Source organism: Diadema antillarum, unplaced genomic scaffold, assembly GCF_040938485.1.
Source record: "Diadema antillarum isolate AM-2024a unplaced genomic scaffold, OU_Dant_1.0 seq00001331_RagTag, whole genome shotgun sequence".
Taxonomy (NCBI): Eukaryota; Metazoa; Echinodermata; class Echinoidea; order Diadematoida; family Diadematidae; genus Diadema; species Diadema antillarum.
Window position 1 is genome coordinate 99429 of NW_027272101.1, and position 20927 is coordinate 120355.

Consider the following 20927-nt stretch of genomic DNA (forward strand, 5'->3'; position numbering starts at 1 on the left):
TTCAGCATTTCAAATTTCCATCAAGTGGGTTTCCTCTATAGACAGAGCTGTCTAATCATGAAATTAACTGCATATCTGTGCGCTCACTGTCATCATAGCGTCACGAAAGCCTGCCGTGGACGTGCATCCCATTTCCATGACATCCATCAATCTATCCTCGTTGAATGGACACAAAACCTGGTTAAACTTTCATGGCCGGGGCAATTCTGCAAATTGAATTCGCCTGGCGACAGCATTTTATAACCGCAGCAATTCAAACACCACTTTTTAATATCTTGCCATCTGGGAATTAGAGTAATTGCATGATACTTGTCAATCTCACTTTTGTATGTCTGTCTCTTTTTATTTTTCATTCTCTTTCTATATTACTGTACAGACTTCTCTCCTTCTCTCTCTCCCTCTTTCTCTCTCTCTCTCTCTCTATTCATCTATCTATCTACAGACCTGAGTGATTTTTACAATTTTTTTTTCCTTGTTTGCTACTTGTGTGCTCTCTACTCCAATTTCTCTCATTCAAATCAGATTCACTTTGATGTATTTTTTATTACGACATCTATCTAAACACAACTTTATATAATTATCTCTCTCTGCTTCTGTCCTTTCATTTCTTACATACGCTAATTCAACCTTCTTGTCTCATTCATAATTCATGTTCTCTTTGGGTGTCCATGTCCATGTCAGGAAGTTCATCACACTATCTTCAAATCATCAATCAGGAAAACAGTTAGCTCATAAAGATCATGTGGCAGTAGGTGCTGACTTTTTTTTATATTTTATCTCATTACCAGTATTTCATTTTCTTTTGATCCATAGAATACTTCCATTCATTTATACATTTTTTTTTTTCCAATTTGTGCTTCACACACCCAACCTAAGTGAAATGGACTTTGGCTAATAGTTCATGTCATTGATGTTTGACTATAATTTAACATTTGCTTGTTGATAATGGCATATCTTTTGAAATATATTTTCCTTCTATGCTTTTGTTGTGAATAGAAAGATATATTCATATACCAACTGAATAAGGTGCATGTCCTGACAAAAATATGTCTAATGCTTTTGCATCAATAAAATGCAGGTGAAAAAAAACATGGACCATTTGTATAAGCATGCTTTACTCATAACAGCTGCAGAATGAAGATAGAATCGTAGTTGAAACATCTGTGCAAAATATGTTTCATTATGTAGTCCCTCATGTGTGTGTGTTTGTGTGGGTTAGGGTGTGAGCGTGCAGGCATAAGACAACGACAAGGCTATGTAAACCTTCTCTTTGTTTGGGGAAATAACAGTGTATTGATCTTACAGATTTGTCCTCAGTCTTTGATACCGTGTAAGTAAGTGACATAATTTTGCGCATGTTGAATGGGAACAGTAGACTAAACACACCATATCACTTCTGTAAATATGTCTATTACTAGGACATTAAGGTGAACACTCACTGCTCTTTTATGCAATGGAAATCTAAGTCTGAGATTTTGGTATCCCAAGAGACGGAAATATGCAAGTCATCATGGGCCAAAAGAAAAGGGGGGGGGGGAAATACTGCAGTTACACACACACTAAACAGCAGTTCAATCATCAAACAGAAGCTTATTGGTGGCTCTGTGTGTTAACAAACAATGGCCGCCCTCAAAGAGATTCCTCAAAAGGGATCACCAAGTATTGATTACCTCTTTGTGCACAGAAGCCAAACCACTGTGGGACAAGCTCCATCAAGGAATCATTGACACACTAAACTATGGTTGACAAAGAAAACTTGGGTGAGAAAATTCTACAACTGCTGCACAATGGCTGGGTAGCTCCATTTGAACTCTTAAACTGCAGAAGCTATACATAATGTAAGCTCTCGTATTTCTTTGCTGTATCAAGATGTGTGGGAACTCTGAGCTCATCTGTTTTGATCATATACAATGCCTATACAATTTAAAGGGAAGGTAAACCCAAAGAGCAATGTGGATTGAGTGAAAGCAGCAACATTAGTAGAACACATCAGTGAAAGTTTGAAGAAAATCGGACAATCGATGCAAAAGTTATGAATTTTTAAAGTTTTGGTGTTGGAACCGCTGGATGAGGAGACTACTAGAGGTTATGACGTATGAGAGGACAACAATATAAAGGAAATATAAAGAAATTTTCACAAAAAAATTATTTTTCATGAAAACCACAAATTCCATCAACTTGATACTGACATATGTTAAGGGTAGCAATTATTCCCCCTGCTTTCTGAAAGCGGTTAGGCAAGTGCCATTTCATAATGCTAGAAAAGTGAATTTTTGTTGATATTCCTTTATATTTTCTTTATATTGCTGTCCACTCATACGTCATAACCTCTAGTAGTCTCCTCATCCAGCGGTTCCAACACCAAAAGTTTAAACATTCATAACTTTTGCATCGATTGTCCGATTTTCCTCAAACTTTCACTGATGTGTTCTGCTAATGTTGTTGCTTTCACTCAATCCACATTGTTCTTTGGGTTTACCTTCCCTTTAATATCCGTGGACTTTGTTTGCAGTAGACAGAAATTACAGATCATATCTGTCCCATGGCTATAATATGATGATATAGAGTGTCCCTACAAACAAAAGTGAAATATATCATCACATATTGAGATAATACATTTTGTGCATTGTACAAAACATTACATCTGTCTTTTGAAGCATCAATGAATATCAACGATGACCGCAAAAGTTCAATTCTCAAAATGCTGAAGAAAAGGCAACATGCTGAAAAACAGAACCTACATTTGTCTATTTTTAGTGTTAGAGCCTCACTCACAATAGCATGAGTTTTTATTATGGTAGATGAGTATGTAAAATTGCACTGTGAGATTTTTGAATTGTATTTCTTTTTTTCCCTATAGCAGTATGAATGTTATGAAAACATTCAAACTCTCATAACAAAACAATAAAGACTCAGGGCAATATTAACTTTGACATCTAAGTGGCAAATGAGAGATCTTACTGAAAATTTTAGCTCATATGGATTTTTAAAAGTAAATCAACAAAATCATGTTGACTGTCTGTGTAAAAGATACCTCTCTCTTCCAAAGAATTTTCTTTTTCTGCCATCTTATGATATCTGGAATCTTTCTAATGTGAGTTGTTGATATGGATTCATATTCTTTCCTTCCCATTCTAAAGAAATACATGTCACATTCACATGCTGTATTTCTATACATTTCATCTTTAAATTCTTTTTTTTACTATGTTTTCTAGCACACAGTACATGGAAGATTAACTGAATTATTGTAAGATTTGTGCAAGTATAATTGAAAGAATAAAAGGAATGCAGATGATAGATGATAGAAATGTATAATGAATTAAAGAATAGGAAATGGAAAAAATATAAAAAATAAGGGCTATTTTAATCATAACTTCAAGAATATTCCTTGGAAAGGTTTTAGTTTGTTCGGATCTGATTGTGGACAATTTTAAAATTCTGAAAAATGTCACTTACTCCTTTTTGCAATCAAACTCTTCATATAGACAGAGAGAGAGAGAGGGAGAGAGAGAGAGATTTCACTCTCGACAGTTTGAATATCTAATTGTTAGAAGATGGTTATTGATTACAGAATATTCTAGATTGTTAAATAGGGCAGCCTTCTAGACTGACGGATTGACTGAAATAAATGCCAGACTGATACAGACAGTGATAGATGGGCAGAGATGGCAATATAATAGAAAAATAGAAAGAGAGAGATATACATGTACTATGAAATGAAATGTATCAGCTATATCAGTTTAAAGGCATAATTTACCATTTGCAGATGAAACAAAAATCTAGCATTAGTACTTTAAAATAGTTCTAATATGTGAGTTATATAGAAACAACCACTGTCAAAATTTGAATCTGTATTTAAGTGTTGTTAAATACACAAAATGTGAACAATAGTTACAATAAAAATGTTTCCAGACTAAACTGTCTACAGTTATGGTTTATTGAGAAAAACACTGATATCTCCTTATATTTTAGGCTTTAATGCAAAAAATTTATATGGCAGGATGTTTTGTGATACAACAGACCTACACATATGCATCAAATGTGATATCTTGAACATTTTTGAAATCACTGCTCCCAAAGGTAAACTGGACCTTTGGCATTATGATAATTCTATCCACATACATATCCAGACTCTTCTATACAATAGAGAGACATGAAGCAACAAAATCATATTCTTAAATTGTGTCCAAGGGCTGTCGTCTTCTGCACACAAAAACAAACAAACAAACAAACAAACAATTCAACAAACAACCACACTATTACATGCATGGTAAAATGCACATAAATATGGCAAACATCTTACACTGGCTTAAATTTCACACACTTTACTCATACTTAATAAAAAGAATTCTCATAAAATATGTTATCATCTAAAACATATTTTCTAAAGTAATATTCAAAAAGCATACTAACAGTAACTGACAGCTGTGGACCAGTGTAGTGTCCAGTTGTACGAAAAAAATGCAGTAATAATGAAATTAATTCTAAAAATTGCATGGGGAAGGCATTGGGAAGTACGGAAAAAGTGGTATTCTACCCCTATAAAGATATCTATCACATCTGCACTCCGTATTCAAAAACAATAGATAGAGGTATAGCTTACACCCTACAAGTACAAACATCCCGCATCAAAAAATACGGGTTTAGATTTTCACATCCCGCAGAGGAGAGTGACAGCCAGCGGGTTTTCAAAATGTTCGTCCCCGCGTGTCGGGGGAGAAATCAATAGAGTTCCGCTCTCGGAAGAGCGCTTGTGTCGCAGGGTCGCACGGCCGAAGGCCTGAAGTTTGTTGTAGTGTATTCGCCCTAAATTACGTCTTACGAAATATCTTGAAAACACATCATAACCCCGACATAAATTAGACTGACAAATTCAAACCTTACCTTCGATCAATTCACCTGTCAGTAACTTTAAACCACCAGATGCACAAATTCACAGTAACAACAGTTTCAGCCGGCGTGGACGTCCGTCAGGAACAAATATGCTGCATCTCAACTGGCAGTCTGCATCGCATCAACGGTGCACCGTATGATCCGGTGATCCTGTTTATCGTATTGGTGTTGGGTATGCCGCTTCAGTTGCCTCCAAGGCCATTGACTCCTGTGAAAAGCTGGCAGACCGAACTTCGCCTTTTGTACATCATGAACCTGATGTGATAAAGGGCATAAAGTGATTGGTTGTACAGTATAGGAATGGATGCAGGTCGGGTCGACTTCTGCGGTTACCAAAACATGACAGGGGTGAGGCCAAGCCGCGAGGAAGAGAACAAAAACATCCATACAGAGCTAGCCGGGTCGTATTACTTACACTTTCGTGTTAATTCAGCAATAGTATACTGACTTGCCACTTGATGAGAACAGTTTCTCGTGAAGGAATAGTGAAAGACCACCTCCCTGGTAGGGAGGTGGTACTGGTAGGAGGTGTGTGTGTGTGTGTGTGTGTGTGTGTAGGGGGGGGGGGGGGTTTCTCCATATTTTATACACTGGTATAAACACATTATAGGTCCATATCGGTAAAAGCACGAAACTTCTCTTGTAGCTCCATGGTAAAAACAAGGAATTATATTGGTGCTAGAGCCTATCGGAAGAGAAGGGTCTAGAAATTGGTTTAAAAATAGATAGATAAAAAAGACAGTAGTTTATTTAGTACAGGCCCGTAACTGGGTGGGGGAGGGACGGTGTTCAGGGAGTTCAAACACCCCCCCCCCCCCCATGCTGCCTAGGGTCAGCTTGACAACACCCCCCCCCCCCCCCCGCGCCATTAAAAAAAAAAGAATAGAAAGCCATAAAATCTTTTCCCATAATAGTAGCTCCAAATGAAACAGAGGAATGATCTTACATTTCACAATTTTAAGATAAAGTCCAACTCTGTACAAACAACCTAGGTTAACCCCCACCCCGCTATAGGTTGGTGTTTATGGTTGAGAACTTGACTCCGAGTGAATGGCTGGGCGAGATATCGAGAGAGCCAGTCCCCAAACCAAGGAGGTACCTCGCAGTGCCCCCCCCCCCCCCCCATTCCTCAAACTGTTATATTGTCACATTATTATACTAGGCCTATATCTGATCAGTTAATTAACAGTAAAAAGAATGTAGTGGTGTGAGAATACTACACATGGCATTATCGTGATATCTATCACCACTCCATTCACTGCCGTTTGTTTTGTCATCTCCAGGGAGCGCTATTATTTTCCATAATCTATATTATATACAGTGAAGACGCACATCCCTGATAAGACGTGAAAGATATAGGCCTACAGCATGTATATGTATACAACGATGTAGCCATTCACATTTCCCCTGGATATAATTTTGCTTGCTTAACTGATTAAAAAGTTCCAAAAGACTTTCAAAATGCCAATTCTAAAGTCAATTCAAAAGCTCCATTGTGTGGGAAGGGTAGGCCTACATATCCCCATCCCAAACTCCCCCGCTGAGTCTGTGAGCTGCGTGCATGCGCTTATAGATACAATGAGATTTCAAATCAATTTGTTGCGTATAAGTAGAGAATCGCACTGCGATTACGCAATTTAACTTGTTTGGAACTTTTTTTTTTTTTTCAAACCAGAATAGGTAACCATCGTAGCTTTTTACATGTTTTATTGAAAATTTTCCAAATATGCCGCCAAAAGACTAGTGTGCACCAGATCGCTGAGTTTCTTCCAACAAAAGAAAAGGCTGTCGCATGAAAGAGAGGGTTATCTCCTTCGTCAAGCAACAATCATAGAATTGAGTTTGTTGGGGGCTTTCTCTGGCAACCTTGATAATAAAAAAAGTATCATCTAACTTACTGGATCGGAAAAAATTCCCACATTTTCCAAAAAATGTGTGCACCATGCAGATCGTTGAATTTCCATTCTAAAAATGCAAACGCTCCCTCGATTGGGAGGGGGAAATCCCCGTCCCACACTACTCTCATATCTTGGATATTCAAAATCCTGAAAGGCTTCGACAGAGTACTATGAAATCCTTTAAAATTCTTCCAGTTGGCCAGTGGTTCAACAACAAGAGGTCATGGTCTCAAACAACGTGTCCGTTCTAGTCTGAGGCAGTCTGCTTTCTCAATAAGAAATGTAAACAATTGTAATGCGCTATACCTAAGGAAGTCATCAACGCTACCACCATAAACCAATTCAAGTCTTCCCTAGAAAGATATCGGAGAAATAACCCAATCAAGTTTGAACCCTATACCTGAGACGGGGCAGAACAGTAAATATCGTATAGGGACAGTAGTTAAGCTTTGCTTCCAGTCTCTTTATACACCCAAGAATATCCAAGTAAGTTAGTAAATTCAAAATTAGACTGAGAAAATTGATTGACTTCTAAATTTAGACTGACACTTTCAATCTTATTTGGGATTTGTCCCTCATCTCAATCTAAGTAATTTAAAGAGTATGTACAGGGAATTTGGTGTTTCGGAATATAATATAACAAACCTTCGGAATAACGAACCTTAATTCATTTTCGGATTTTATGAACCTTCGGAATATTGAACATTATTATTTCATTCACTTACATTTGCTGAGCTGGCGATTCTCTGACACTGTGTAGCTCACATTATTTACCCTGACCCCTCGATATCAAATTTAGAGCATATTATACAAGGAAATGAAGAAGAAGACTGTTCTGCGAAAGAAGAATGTGAGGAAGTTCAAAAGAGGACATTATACGCATACTGAGAGATGATCGAAAGATAATGGTGACAATGATACTCTGATGATGTAGGTGATTTAGGCCTTAAGTGACAGTAAAGATGCATCGGGATTTTTATTGGGGATTAAGAATATTAGAAAAAGTGGAACTTTTTTATTTCAAGTTTTTGTTCAGTTACGTTATTTTACTAGGGGGGGGGCAAAAGTGATTCTGGTGCCACTTCCGGGTTTAATCAGCTGACAAGCAAAAGAAGAGGAAGAAAAAAAAACACCCAAAGGAACCCCCCCCCCCCCCCCCCCAGCCCCCTAGTTACGGGCCTAGGATATGCTACAATGAGGAATAATGAAAATGCAAATGAAGATTCCTGATGACGGCATTGGTGATATGGCAGAGATAGTGAAGGTAACAGTGATAATGATGTCAGTGACAGAGTGGCACCCTGATGCCAACGATAAGAGTAAATTTCTTTATATTGGGTGTGCTAGTGGTAATCAGTAGTAGTACACAGAAGAAAAAAAAATGAAAGAAAGAAAACATGTGCGACACAATGAGATTGTGAAGAAGACGACAATCGACTTGAACCCCCATGATGCTGGTGGAGGTGGTGACGATGGTGGTGGTGGTGACGATGGTAACGAATCAACGATGATAATGATCTCGATGATGGTGGTATTAAGGATTTATCAATGTAACGTGCTTTTGAATAAGGTGTATTTAACCAATGGAAGTCAGTTAGAAAGACCTTATGCCATCACCATCCACCCTTTCTCTGAAGAAGACTAAGATGTACTCAAAGAAATTTTTCTCCTCTCCACTTTACTTGGGAAAAGCTCTTTGGATGCACTAGATGCACTACCGTACATCGTTGACGCACTCCGCCCTCTATTGGTTCGGTATACATATAGTGCAGTGGTGTGTGTTGCGGATTTGATTGTGCGTGCTTTGCTTTTCATCCAAGGAAACGCCAAGCGGCCAGTCGGAACTGGCAGACCTCGTTTGTGAAAATGGTAATTCGATGATCATGTTACCACAAACCATATTGCCGTTTCTGTCTTATGTAAGTGGCGTATCTGCATGATGTACCATGACTAGGGAAGAAATATTAGGCAACAGAATCCATGGCCATGGCAACAGAAATTTGTAGTCACCCGTATCCGCATCAGTGCAATGATTAGCCGAGTTCACAGGAAAGTAAAGGTGTGGGACTGTTGGAATATCGTGTTGCCATATTCCCTTCTTCTTCTTCTTCTTGTCAGTAGTCTGCTTCCTTCAACCTTGAAGACTTTTGCAGAACTTGGTGATAGTGTGTGTCATAGGGGTAAGGTGCATGTGCCAATAATTTACAGGGTGCAAGTAAAAACTGCCTCGATTCTAGCTGTTGCTGCCTTCCGTTAGATAGCAGGAGACAAAAGGCGTTAAAGGACAAGTTCACCTTCATAAACATAAGGATTGAGAGAATGTAGCAATATTAGTAGAACACATCATTGAAAGTTTGAGGAAAATCAGACAATCCGTTCAAAAGTTATGAATTTTTGAAGTTTTTGTGCAGTACCCGCTGGATGAGAAGACTACTGCAGTGTATGAATAACTTAGATGTCACATGCGTACAACAATATAAGGAAAATATAAAGAGAATTTCACAAAATTCCATCTTTTGAAAAAAGTACACATTCCCCTGACTCGTTACCGATAAATGTTATGGGTAATATTATTCCCCCTGCCTTTAGAAAGAGGCAAGTCAATTGCTCTTTTATTATGCGAAAAAAGTGAAAATATGTTGAATCGATTGTCCAATTTTCCTCAAACTTTCACTGATGTGTTCTACTAATATTGTTGCATTTTCTCAATCCTTATGTTTATGAAGGTGAACTTGTCCTTTAACTGAAGAGGCCGTCACAACATCGTCAGGGAGGGCATTCCAGGATCTAACAGTTCTAGGAAAGAACGAGTTTTGGTGCTGTTGTGTCCGGGATTGAGGGATGTGGTAGCCTTGGGTGTTCACACCTCTGGATGGTCTGGTGGATTTGGTGATGAAAGCCTCACAGTTGAATGGTACAAGCTGGGTGTGGATCTTGTAGAACATCACAAGATGCAGATGTTCACGTCTCTGTTGTAGTGATGTCCATCCCAGCTCCTGCAGCATTGATGATACACTTGATGTATTCCGATATCGGTTTAGAGTGTATCTGGCTGCCCTCCGCTGGATCATCTCAATCTTGCTGATATTCCTTGCAGTTGATGGATCCCACACGGAGGAGGCATATTCAACTAGAGGTCTGACCAGTGTTCTGTATGCTGTGGTTTTGAGTTTCGGTGAGTTGAGGTGCAGATTTCTTCTCAGGAAGGCCAGGGTGTTATTAGCTTTTTGGCAGACATTGTCAACATGCTTATTCCAGTTTAAGTCTGATGTTATTGTGACGCCGAGGTACTTTGTGGCTTCCACAGGGGTCAGGATTGAGTTGTTGAGTTTGTACTGATGTACTATCCGTTTCCTCTTCCTAGTGACTGATATCACTTCACACTTACTGGTGTTCAGCTCCATCATCCATTTGTCTGTCCATTCACCGAGCATGTCAAGATCTTGTTGCAGCTGTTTGGTGTCCGCATCCGAGTGGATTGTGAGGTAGACAATGGCATCGTCAGCAAACATTCGGACCTTTGATCTAAGTTGGTCAGGCAGGTCATTTATGAAGTACAGGAAGAGACACGGACCTAGTACGGACCCCTGCGGTACTCCAGAGTCTAGGTCAACATGTGATGATCTACAGCCATCGAGAAGTACCTGTTGTTTTCGGTTCTTCAGAAAGCTGGTAATCCAACGATGGCTGAGTCCTCTAACTCCATAGTAGTCAAGCTTCTGAAGGAGGCGCTGGTGGCCGACCTTGTCAAAAGCTTTGCTGAAGTCCAGCACCAGGATGTCTGTCTGTTTTCCTTCTTGTAGGCTTTTCATCAGGTCACTCACCAACCCCAACAACTGGAGCTCACATGATCTTTGTTGTCTGAAACCATGTTGGAGTGGGTACAGGATGTCTTGGTGATTTCAATGCGCCATGATGTTGCTTGCTAGGATGTGCTCCATCAGCTTACAGGAGATGCATGTAAGGGAGATTCATTTCATATTCAAGTCAAATCTCAATAACTAGTCTACAGTGGTCTAGAGTAAATTTCGACTAGACTGTGTCTATATCTAGTCTAGATCCAGTCGGGTTCAAAAGGGGTTGACATACAGTGTGTTAAGTCTTCATGACAAAATTTGTCTTCTTCCTGATCCTGGTGAGCCGAGATGAGCAAGTATCTGGAGTAGTGACCGCAATGGCATCGCAATCAACATAGCATAGTCATAGAGTCTGCATGATAGGTTCTACTACCACTATTATTTCATCTAACTTGACAGTTGGCTATCTAGACTACTCTAGACTGTCGCTGTCTAACTAACTGTTTTTTAGCTGTTACCTTGATACCTTGATGTAGTAATCCCTTGGAGCAGCTTGTACATGAAGCTATACTGGGATGAACTCGAACTGTGTGTCATGAGGGGGTGTCATTCAGTGTATGTAAAGATGTCTCACTATCATACAATAAAATGTGAGTATAGGTGCTCAGTGCGAGTAAAAACAGCGTCGATCCTCTTACGCAGTGGCTGATCCAGCAGGAGGCTGCATTGCCCTGAGGATGGGCAAAGCAGCTCCTTGGAATAATGTTGGGTTGGCGGTGCTTACTACGGGTCCCGGCAGGCGATTCCATAGTCTTATGGCTCTTGGGTAGAATGAATACTTGTGGGAGTCAGTGATGGATCTAGGGATTGTGTATTTGAGTTGGTGATCTTGTCTTCCAATGTAGTTAGCTGGGGTGATATCGGGTGGGAGGGGCATGGCAACCAGGTGATGTTGGATTTTGTGAAAAAGTGTGCATTGTGCAAGAAGGCGGCGAGAGTGAAGGCTATCCCATGCGAGTGCTGTTACTAGGGCTGTGGAAGATGATGTTGGGCTGTAATCACATAGGACAAAACGGGCTGCAGACTTTTGTACTTGTTCGAGTGAGTTGATATTAATAAAAGTTGGTATTAATAACAAGCAAGGGGGAAAAGCTTGCAAAATGGGGTTTAAAAAACCTGCACGAGCTGCAAGTGAAGGTTTGACCGGTGACCTCCTGTGCCAAAATGCGACTGCGTGCGCGTGCATGATTGGTTTCACATGTAACTGGCAGTCAAATTTTGGACAGGGTCGGTTTATGGTCAAATTATGGGCAGCTTGCTTTAATAGAACGCTATGCTGGATTCCAGAATACCGTAGGATCTACTCCAGTAGGCAGCTAGGGTTTTGGGTCAATAATTATTTCTTTCGTAATAAATGTTCCCCCTAAAGATGACACACACCAGTTTTTACTTGACCCCCTCAAAAGTGTTGCCCTCCTCTTGTAGAATGTTGGTATAGAGCAAAAACAAAAATCAAATTCTAGATACAGGGATTTTATTAGCCTTGGGTTTGTTCCTGTGATTTTTTTAATAATGTTTCGAGTTTTATTTACAAATTTTGTATATGATTATCCTTTCTTTAACAGAACTCCAATCTGAATTGAGAGCTTATCCACTCATGAAAAATCAAGGAGTGGTAGAAGACAGAGCAGGAGGGTTGCTATGATGGAGGTGAGGATGCCCAGGGCACAGAAGAACCAAAATGAAGAGAACGCAGATAAACGGGCAAAGGAGAGCGAGAAGGAGATACAGAATGATGCCTCTGCCTCCAACCCGACCCCGAGATCCCAAGACAATGGAGGTGAAGTCACGGGTGACTTTGGAGGACAGAATCCGTCTTACACGCTGTCCCTTGGCCAGGGGGAAGGAGGAGGAGCAGGAACCACTCTGTTGGTCTACGAGGACCGGACTTCGTCCAGCAGCGAGGTGAAGATGAAAGTGATCTCCATGACGCCTGAAGCTGCTCCTGCTCCCCGACAGATGGAGGAGGCGAAGGATGGTGAGACGACAAGTAAAGCAGAAATGGCATTAAATGGTTCATTAGAATTCTTTAATTCATACGTTTATTGAGTAATAACAATCATGTAGAAATCACAGTGTAAAGCCGGAGACTTTTTGAAATAGAATGTACTCACAAGACATTGAACAGAAATCAGATCGTATACATATTGCAATTTAAACATTAAAATACCAAAAGATAAAAGTTACTGACAGTATAAAGGAGGCAATGAAACACGCTAAATTTAGTAGTGACTGTTTTATTCTTTGTCACAATTTGACAATATTCCAGACAACAAACCTTACAAATGCATTTAAAGAAAACGATCAAGCAGAAACGAGTAATCCTGATGTTCTTATGATCAAAACAGGTATTAAAGTTTCAAGGAATGAATTGTCTTGCTTTTATGTTTTTCTGTTATTTTTCCTATATTCCCCTCATGGGGGAAAAACAACATTGAAAGTCTACTCTTTTTGTGCCTGTGAGTAGTTTTCCCCCTCTCATAATATTTTTTATACCTCTGCTGCAAAGTGTCGCCAGAGGCATAATGTCTTTGGGTTGTCCATCCATCTGTCTGTCTGTCTGTCCACCCGTCCTGCCACCTGTTATCAAATTTTGTGGATGAGGTAACTTAAGAATCGTTAGAGGTATCTAAATGAAACTTGGCATGTGTACAATATTTACAAGTGGACAAAGCTGTGCCTATCAACGTGTGGGTTCACATGCTCAAGATCAAAGGTCATGAAGTCAAGGTCAAGTTCTAAATTTCACTATATTTCTCATATCTGTGCAATGCCTAAAGGTGTTTCAAGAAAAATACTGTTTGCATTTATTACCAGTTAAGATTATGAAGGGAAAATTTTGAATAGGCCATGGCAGGAAAGGTCAAAAATGAAAGATGCTCAAAATAGTGTCATGAAAACTTGTATGTTATTACCAGACAATGATTATTTACCAATCATGTGAAACTGTCGTCTCACAGTGGCACAACGTACTGGCAAAGTACTGCAGACTTACTGAGAGAATAATGCCATATGACGGAGGCATACCAGCCACTATAGCATCATTTCTAGTTTTGTAATAAAAAGAATAAGGGGTTGATGTCTTGTCATCCTCTGCAGATTTTCTTCTGAACAATTCGGGCGATCCTGCTAGAAACGAGGAGGAGGATCAAGCTGCTCCCGTGGAGATAGCACCACAAAAATCAGGTCCTGTCACATGGTCGTGCGAAGACTGTGACTTCACCACGACCAAGAGACACGCCTTCCTCAGTCACCGAGTGACCCATACCAGACCGGACAAAGAGCAGCTGTACCACTGTGTGGAGTGCTCCTACACCACGCCCCACCGGTACAACCTCAAGACTCACCTGAAGCGCCACATGGACTTCAGCGATCTGGAGGACTCGGAGATCTTCAAGTGCGACAAGTGCGACTACACCACCATGTACAAGCACGACCTGATGACCCACAGCAAGAAGCACGACCCGGAGAAGCAGTTCCGCTGCCTCCACTGCGACTTCACCAGCATCTACAGGCAGAGCCTGGTGCAGCACAACCTCTCCAGGCACCAGGGTCTCCGCCCCCACGCCTGCCCCCACTGCCCCTACTCGGCGGCCCGCAAGCAGGACCTCGACACCCACATGTGGCGGCACTCCAAGCAGAAACGGTTCAAGTGTCCTGAGTGCGACTACGAGACCCAGTACAAGCTCAGCTTCCAGTCCCACGTGGACAAACACAAGGGAGTGCGCGCCTACCAGTGCGACATGAAAGGATGCCACTTCTCCACCACCACCAAAGCCAACCTGAAAGCCCACATGGAACGGCACAGCAAGAAATTCCGGTGCGACAAGTGCGGCATCGAAGCCACCACCGCAAAGAAACTGGAGAAGCACAGGTGTGGGGAAAAGCAAAGCATTCCAGTCACTCCCATACCAGTGAAGTCAAATGATGGTTCAGATGGGGTCACCTTTGAATATAAATGTCCAAGCTGTGACTTCAGAACGAAAAGCAAGCACAGTTTAAAACGGCACAGCGAGCGACACGAACCAAACCGACTGATGCCCGAAAAGGCATTCACGTGTGAGTACTGTGGGTACGCGACGGCCTACAAGACGAGCCTCAAGAGACACATGGCCAGACACTCGCTGGTGAAACCGTTCAAATGTGGACACTGTGATTACACCGCCATCAACATGTCACAGATGCGTGTGCACATAGCCAAGCACACAGGTAAAGTATTGACTAGTGGGTACAAAATACTGCTGTTGCAAAACAAACTCCACTTTCATATAGGTACAAAATGGGTAATCATGATAAGTGAGAAGTAACAGAGTCTAACGCTGGGCCTCTTGAAATTTTTTTAAAAGTGTTATCTATATGATTTGTCTTTTTTATCAAAACTTTTTTTATTACGTAAATAGTAATATTTTATTCCTGCTCCCACAAAAAAAAAAGAAATTGAAAGATAGAGAACACCCTTGCAAAATAGTGTACATGTGCAGTGCAGATATTTTCTTAACCCATTGAGAACGAGTCCCGAGTACTGTAAAACATGATATATTCGCGGCATGAAATTTTCGCGAATTGGAGCCGACAGCCTTTTTTGTGGCATGAAATTTTCGCGAATTGCTACTGGCATTCAATGCATGTAGTGTAGACAAAAGCTTTCGCGTGCATTTTAATTTCGCGAATTTTGGCGCTCGCATAATTCGCGAAATTAAAATGCACGCAAAAATTCCTCGTTTTACAGTATACTTGGGCAAGTGTCTATGGAAAATGTGTGTCGTAGTAAAATCAGTCCATCCTCAACGGGTTAAAACATGAAATAAGCATATATACAATTATGATATTCAAAATTATTATACATACAAGCCACTTTTTCGATACAATAAAACCATGTATCAATATTCCTGCAAGGGGTTTGCTTAATGGCATGCAATATTGTTAGCATAATACCTGTCCTATGCATTTTACATTACCCGTATCAATGGAGAAAAAGAGTACAATATTGTTTCCAATATTGTACTCTGCTGTCAATAACGCACTCAAATGTTTCTTTATACACATGCGCAGTATCGCTTGCAAAGAAAGCAAAGTGCAGTGGCATTGGGCGATGAGGTTGAGAAATGCGCGATGAGGTTGAGAAATGCCATAGGAGTACACGTAAATCGTCTGTGCGGCCCGGTCTGCGGTCCGCTCGCTGATATGCTGTACTGTACTGTACTATATTGTTCCTCCGTGTACAAGTTGAAAGGTTAGATTTTGTAAACAACAATGGCGGCCTCCACGGTTCGCGACTCTAGACTCTGACGAATTCGAAAACATTCTGAAAGAAAAAGACGCGTTGAACACACGAAAGGCAACAAAAAGTGCTCTAGATGTTTTTAGAGCATATTTAACAGAGAAGGAATTGCCGTGGACGTTTTGATCACTTTCATGTTGAATGTGAGTGAAACCCTTTTTCATTTTTTTTTTTTGAAATTGAATGTGGTGTTGACGTCGTGGAAAGTGGTTTGTATGTGTAATAATAATGATATTGGATTTCTTTCGTGGTATATCAGATATATTGCATTCATCAACATGAATATTGCACTCGTCTTCGACTCGTGCAATATTCATGTTGATGAATGCAATATATCTGATATACCACTCAAGTGCATCCAATATTATATAAATTACATATATTCTTCAGTGTGCTTCATGCTTCCCCCTAGGGATCAAGCCCCACCAGTGCCACGTCTGCAGCTATGCCACGGCCAACAAGCAGCATCTCATTACCCACATGTCCAAGCACTCGCACCTCCGGCTCCAGTGCATCAAGTGCGGCTTCATGACGGCGTGGAAGGACCGCATGCGCATCCACCTGAAGGCGCACCAAGAGGGGCGCATCTTCAACACCAGCTCCCAACCCATCCACACGTCCTACACCGTCAGGGTCAAGCCGCCATCGGACTCAGACGACACCATGACCGTGCCGCCTGCGTCGGACGACGTGCCGGAGCCCGATGCGGGCAGCTACCTCGTGATTGACGGCATCGAGGTTCTAGGAGCCGATCAAGAATCGCAAGATAGCGTTGAAGAATCGAGTGGTGATGGGGACGTTGCAAGCAATGATGCAGTGATGGTGGTAGCGGTAAGAATTTTGTTGACGACAGAGTTACATTTCATTTGATATTGGTGGAAGAGAAATGGAACCATACAGTGTGTTTTGTCGTGAAGGCTAACATAGTATTACCTTGCATTACCTTTGCTCATTGGCAAATGCCTGATGGCGTAATTGTTGACAGAGTCACAATGAGAAAACTGTTACAAGTCTGCATTTTGGGTAACAGGTCACTTTCAAAGTAAAACAGCACTGTCTCATGATAATGGAGGAATCTTTTTGCTTTAGTAGTAGTGCATAGGAACACCAGAGGTGGCAGCTAGTGTGTCTTTACAATAATTTGGGTTTTTTTTTATCGAAAGTAAGGAAAAATGGTTTAAAGGTGATTTTAATTATTCATTTATTATATTTTTTTAAATGAAATTTGATTTGAAATCTTTGATGTATTATGTCATTTAAAAAAAAAATCCAAGCATGATTTTTTCCTCCAAAATGGGTTTGTAACTGTGCATCAGTATGTTTTTTGATCTGCAGAGGTTGGTAGCCCTGGGACATCAGTGTGTAATGCCTCCCACAACTACAAGAGCATATTATCATTACCATTATTACTTTCTGTGGCTGTTTCCAGGACAACATTGTGGACGAGACGATGCAGTTGAATGTAGGACAAGTCAAAGGTGGCAAGGAAGAAGGCAATGTTATCATTGTCAGTGAGGAGATAGGAAGACAGGTATGATAGTCTTCATGGTGAGGCCCATCAGCTGTTTTAGTATTGCTTAACCCTAAAAAGACTGGGGGGGGGGCCTAAAAGGCCCCCCCTCGACATTTCGCGCGATTACTCTGCAACACGCAATGCTCTCGCCGCCATGCTCTATGACTTTTTTCTTTCGAGTTTCCCGCACATTTTGACACCAAATTTGTGACGCCCGGGGGTATGGTTCTGAAGTTACGTAACTTTTTGTACATGCACGTGAGGCCGAAAACGGCTCAAAAATGTGATTTTGTGTACAAAGTCGATGCAAATTGAGTTTTTTCACATGGTTCATATAAATATGCTTATTTTTACTCTCAATGGCTAAAATTAATTTGTTTTAGGAGTATTATGCTTCAAAAAGTGTCTGCCACAAATTTTGTTTAAAAAAACAACAAAAATAAAAGGTCGAAAAAACAGAGAAATACATAAGAAATTCATAAAACAATAAAATAAATAAGAAATTAATTTTGATACCGATTTTTTTTTCAAGTACATTTGCTAAGAATGCCACAAAGAATAATTAGACCAAAAATGAGCACTTTTGGAGCTTTATTTACTGATTTAGATCAAAGAGTCTGATTTCTCGCATAAATTAACATAATTAATCAAAATAAAATAAAAGAAGACTATTTTGGAAAATTTAAATATATGATCTTGTAGATTACATCGCACACTACCATTGTGCAAATTTTCGCGGCGATCGCGCGATCCGCGGCCGAGATCTTAAGGGGGGGCCCTTTAGGCCCCCCCCCCCCCCAGTCTTTCGAGCTACCAAAATAGCCCAGTCTTTTTAGGGTTAAGTTAACATTTAAACCCTGTGTATTTTCTTTTTATTTCATTAGTTTTTTAGTGAAATTGGCCAGAGGTCAAAGGTCAAAGATCAAGGTCAAATCCTAAAATTTATCTGTTTACGAGTTATCTCAAGACTGGATCTAGCAAATTTCACCAAACTTAGTCCAAGGATGACGTATGATGATGCAATTACTTGATTATTTTTTTAGTGAAATCGGCCAGAGGTCAAACGTCAAAAATCAAGGTCAAATCAAATTTATCTGTTTACACGATAGCTTAAGACTGGATGAAGCAACTTTCACCAAACTTGGTCCATTGATGATGTATGATGGGATAAATAAGTCAGTAGTTTTTGAGTGAAATTGGCAAGAAGTCAATAAGGTCAAGGTCAAATGCTAAAAATGTTGCTATTTCCCCCATATCTATGCAATGCGTGAAGGTATTTTCGTGAAACCTAGTGTAAATGTGTACTACTGAATAAAGATTCTCCAGAGAGAGTTTCAGGTCATAAGGTCCCAGGTCAAAAGGTCCAAGGTCAGGTGAAAATGTTAAAATTTAACTTTTTTTCCATATCTTGCAATTTCTTCAAGGTATCTTCATGGAACTTGGTACATATGCATGTACTGACTAGCAGGGATTATTTAGGGAATTCAGAAGGTCATGGGTCAATGGTCATGGGTCAAAGGTCAAGGTCAACCCCTCAAACTTTCACTATTTCCCTCATATGCAATGCATGCAGGATTTTTCTTGAAACTTAATAAATGCGTGTATTACCTAATGGAGATTCTCTGGGAAATTTCCTGCCAGAAGGTCAAGGGTCAAAAGGTGAAAGGTTAATGGTCAAATGCCAGGCTAAAATGCAAAAATTGTTCTATTTTATACTGAAATTACACGTTTCTTACCTTGAAAATTACTCAATGCATAAACATGGTCAAGTAAAAATCCTCAAATCCCCAAATACATGTACCTGCACTCTTAGACGATATAGCAAACCTAGTTCAAGAAAAGTGAACATTCAGCACATTTGAGACAAACCTGTCATTTCAATATTTTGCCAGATATGTGAAACTGTCATCACACATTGTGAAGGCATTGCACTATACACCTATTAGGAGAACCATGCATTATGACGGAGGCATACCAGTCGCCATTGCGACATTTCTAGTTTTGAATGATACTGACAATATTTTGAGGCATATGGCCGCATCCAGTGACCATTAAACGTACAACTGAACTCTAGACGTATGGATGGTTGATAATGAATTGGGGTTTACACCCTCAGAGGAGTACAAAGCCTATGTCCTGCTTAATTACACTGCTACACCAGTTGGAAAGGAGAAGCAAATGTGCATTTTCCAGTTTTTAATATCACAGTCATTCTGAGGACAGCGTTAAGAAAGGGAAAAATAGGAAATCGGAATGACTCTTTGGCCAGAATTCACAAAGATTGCTCAAATCTAGTCCATGGATTATGCAAATTACATGCGCAAATAGATATCCAATAGTGAAAGTGCGCTGACACGTGCATGTGAAAGGTATGCCTATTATTTTGTGCTTGTGTCAGTCCATGGACTAAATTCAAACCATGGATTTGATTTGAAATATCTTTGTGTATTTGGGCCTATATGTACATGATTCATCTTCCCTGTTTTGTTTTGTTTTGTTTTTTTCTTAATGTCATTTCATAAAGAGAAGAAATGCCCCTAGAAACAGATGCTTAAATTCATAATGTGACAAAGCTGTGACCGAAGGGTACCGTCCTTTGTCATTTTTGTTCCTGAAAGATTCAACTTTTGCAGCATGAGGTATCACAAAGATCAGAGCTGCATCCAAGCAGTACCGCTGAGGCAGACCCCGTGTACTCCATGGTGACTGGGGAGAATGAAGAGACAGACTCCTCCTCCGGTGAGTCGTTATGGTGTTGCTATATATCCTCCTTTAACTCTTTATGTGCCATGGTGGAAACCCCCCGTGTGCCACATTATTCTGAGACACCAATGTAGTCGTGCGTTGAGAAAACATTCTGTTTTTCAAATCTATATAACTTTTATAGATTTATGTGAAATTGCAGACGAAGTGAGCAAAGTTGTAAAGAAAATGCCAAGCTTTGCATCGATGTAAATTCTATGGCAAATCTATAATTGCTTTTCTTTCAAATGCCCAGTAGCTGTATTACTGTAAATGTATGACTTTTGCACACAAAGCAGTGACAGAAACTTAGAATTTACATGCAAATCCAGTAGGAAACACTGCTTGTTAGTCAATCCCCACATAAAATGCAAGCTATAGACGAGAGGAATGGAATCCCGAGAAACGCTTTCATTGTACTGTGGCATTTTGGCGATTTATCGATCTGTTTGGGCGGGTTTGTGCGTTTGAGCAGAATATGCAAAGTTGGCACGCCGTCGTCTGAGTCGGAGGTGCAAACCTGGCACATAAAGAGTTAAAGAACAAGAGCAATGAACATGAAGTTACATGTATGAAGTTACACTTTTGACAAAACATTAAAGGATTTTGCTTTTTCTGCAATCATATTATATTATTGAAAAGCTGATGATATGATATGTGATATGGTTTGTCAAATGAATAAAAAAAAACCATTGTGGCAGAATCTTGTAAAGCAAATGGCAGAAACCGTCACTAGATGCTGT

The 20927-nt window shown here is 40.2% G+C and overlaps 2 protein-coding genes across 2 annotated transcripts; one reads left to right on the plus strand and one right to left on the minus strand.

The window, feature by feature from the left end:
- Positions 1–9496: 9496 nt before the first annotated feature.
- Positions 9497–10217, minus strand: LOC139708387 (uncharacterized). The gene has a single exon (XM_071620340.1). It carries the CDS (start codon positions 10196–10198, stop codon positions 9497–9499), a length of 702 nt encoding a protein of 233 aa, XP_071476441.1. The 5' UTR covers positions 10199–10217.
- A 2205-nt stretch (positions 10218–12422) lies between these two features.
- LOC139708390 (uncharacterized) lies at positions 12423–17466 on the plus strand. The gene is made up of 5 exons (XM_071620343.1): positions 12423–12428; positions 12488–12626; positions 13748–14857; positions 16342–16760; positions 17359–17466. The coding sequence occupies exons 1-5, from the start codon at positions 12423–12425 to the stop codon at positions 17464–17466; spliced, it is 1782 nt and encodes a 593-aa protein (XP_071476444.1).
- Positions 17467–20927: the final 3461 nt, after the last annotated feature.

Bases quoted from the DNA above. Each gene is read 5' to 3' on its own strand.
- LOC139708387 (XM_071620340.1), bottom strand. From the start codon at position 10,198: ATGATGGAGCTGAACACCAGTAAGTGTGAAGTGATATCAGTCACTAGG.
- LOC139708390 (XM_071620343.1), top strand. The intron at 12,627-13,747 runs GTGAGACGACAA...CATCCTCTGCAG, and splicing joins GATGGAGGAGGCGAAGGATG to ATTTTCTTCTGAACAATTCG. The intron at 16,761-17,358 runs GTAAGAATTTTG...GGCTGTTTCCAG, and splicing joins ATGCAGTGATGGTGGTAGCG to GACAACATTGTGGACGAGAC.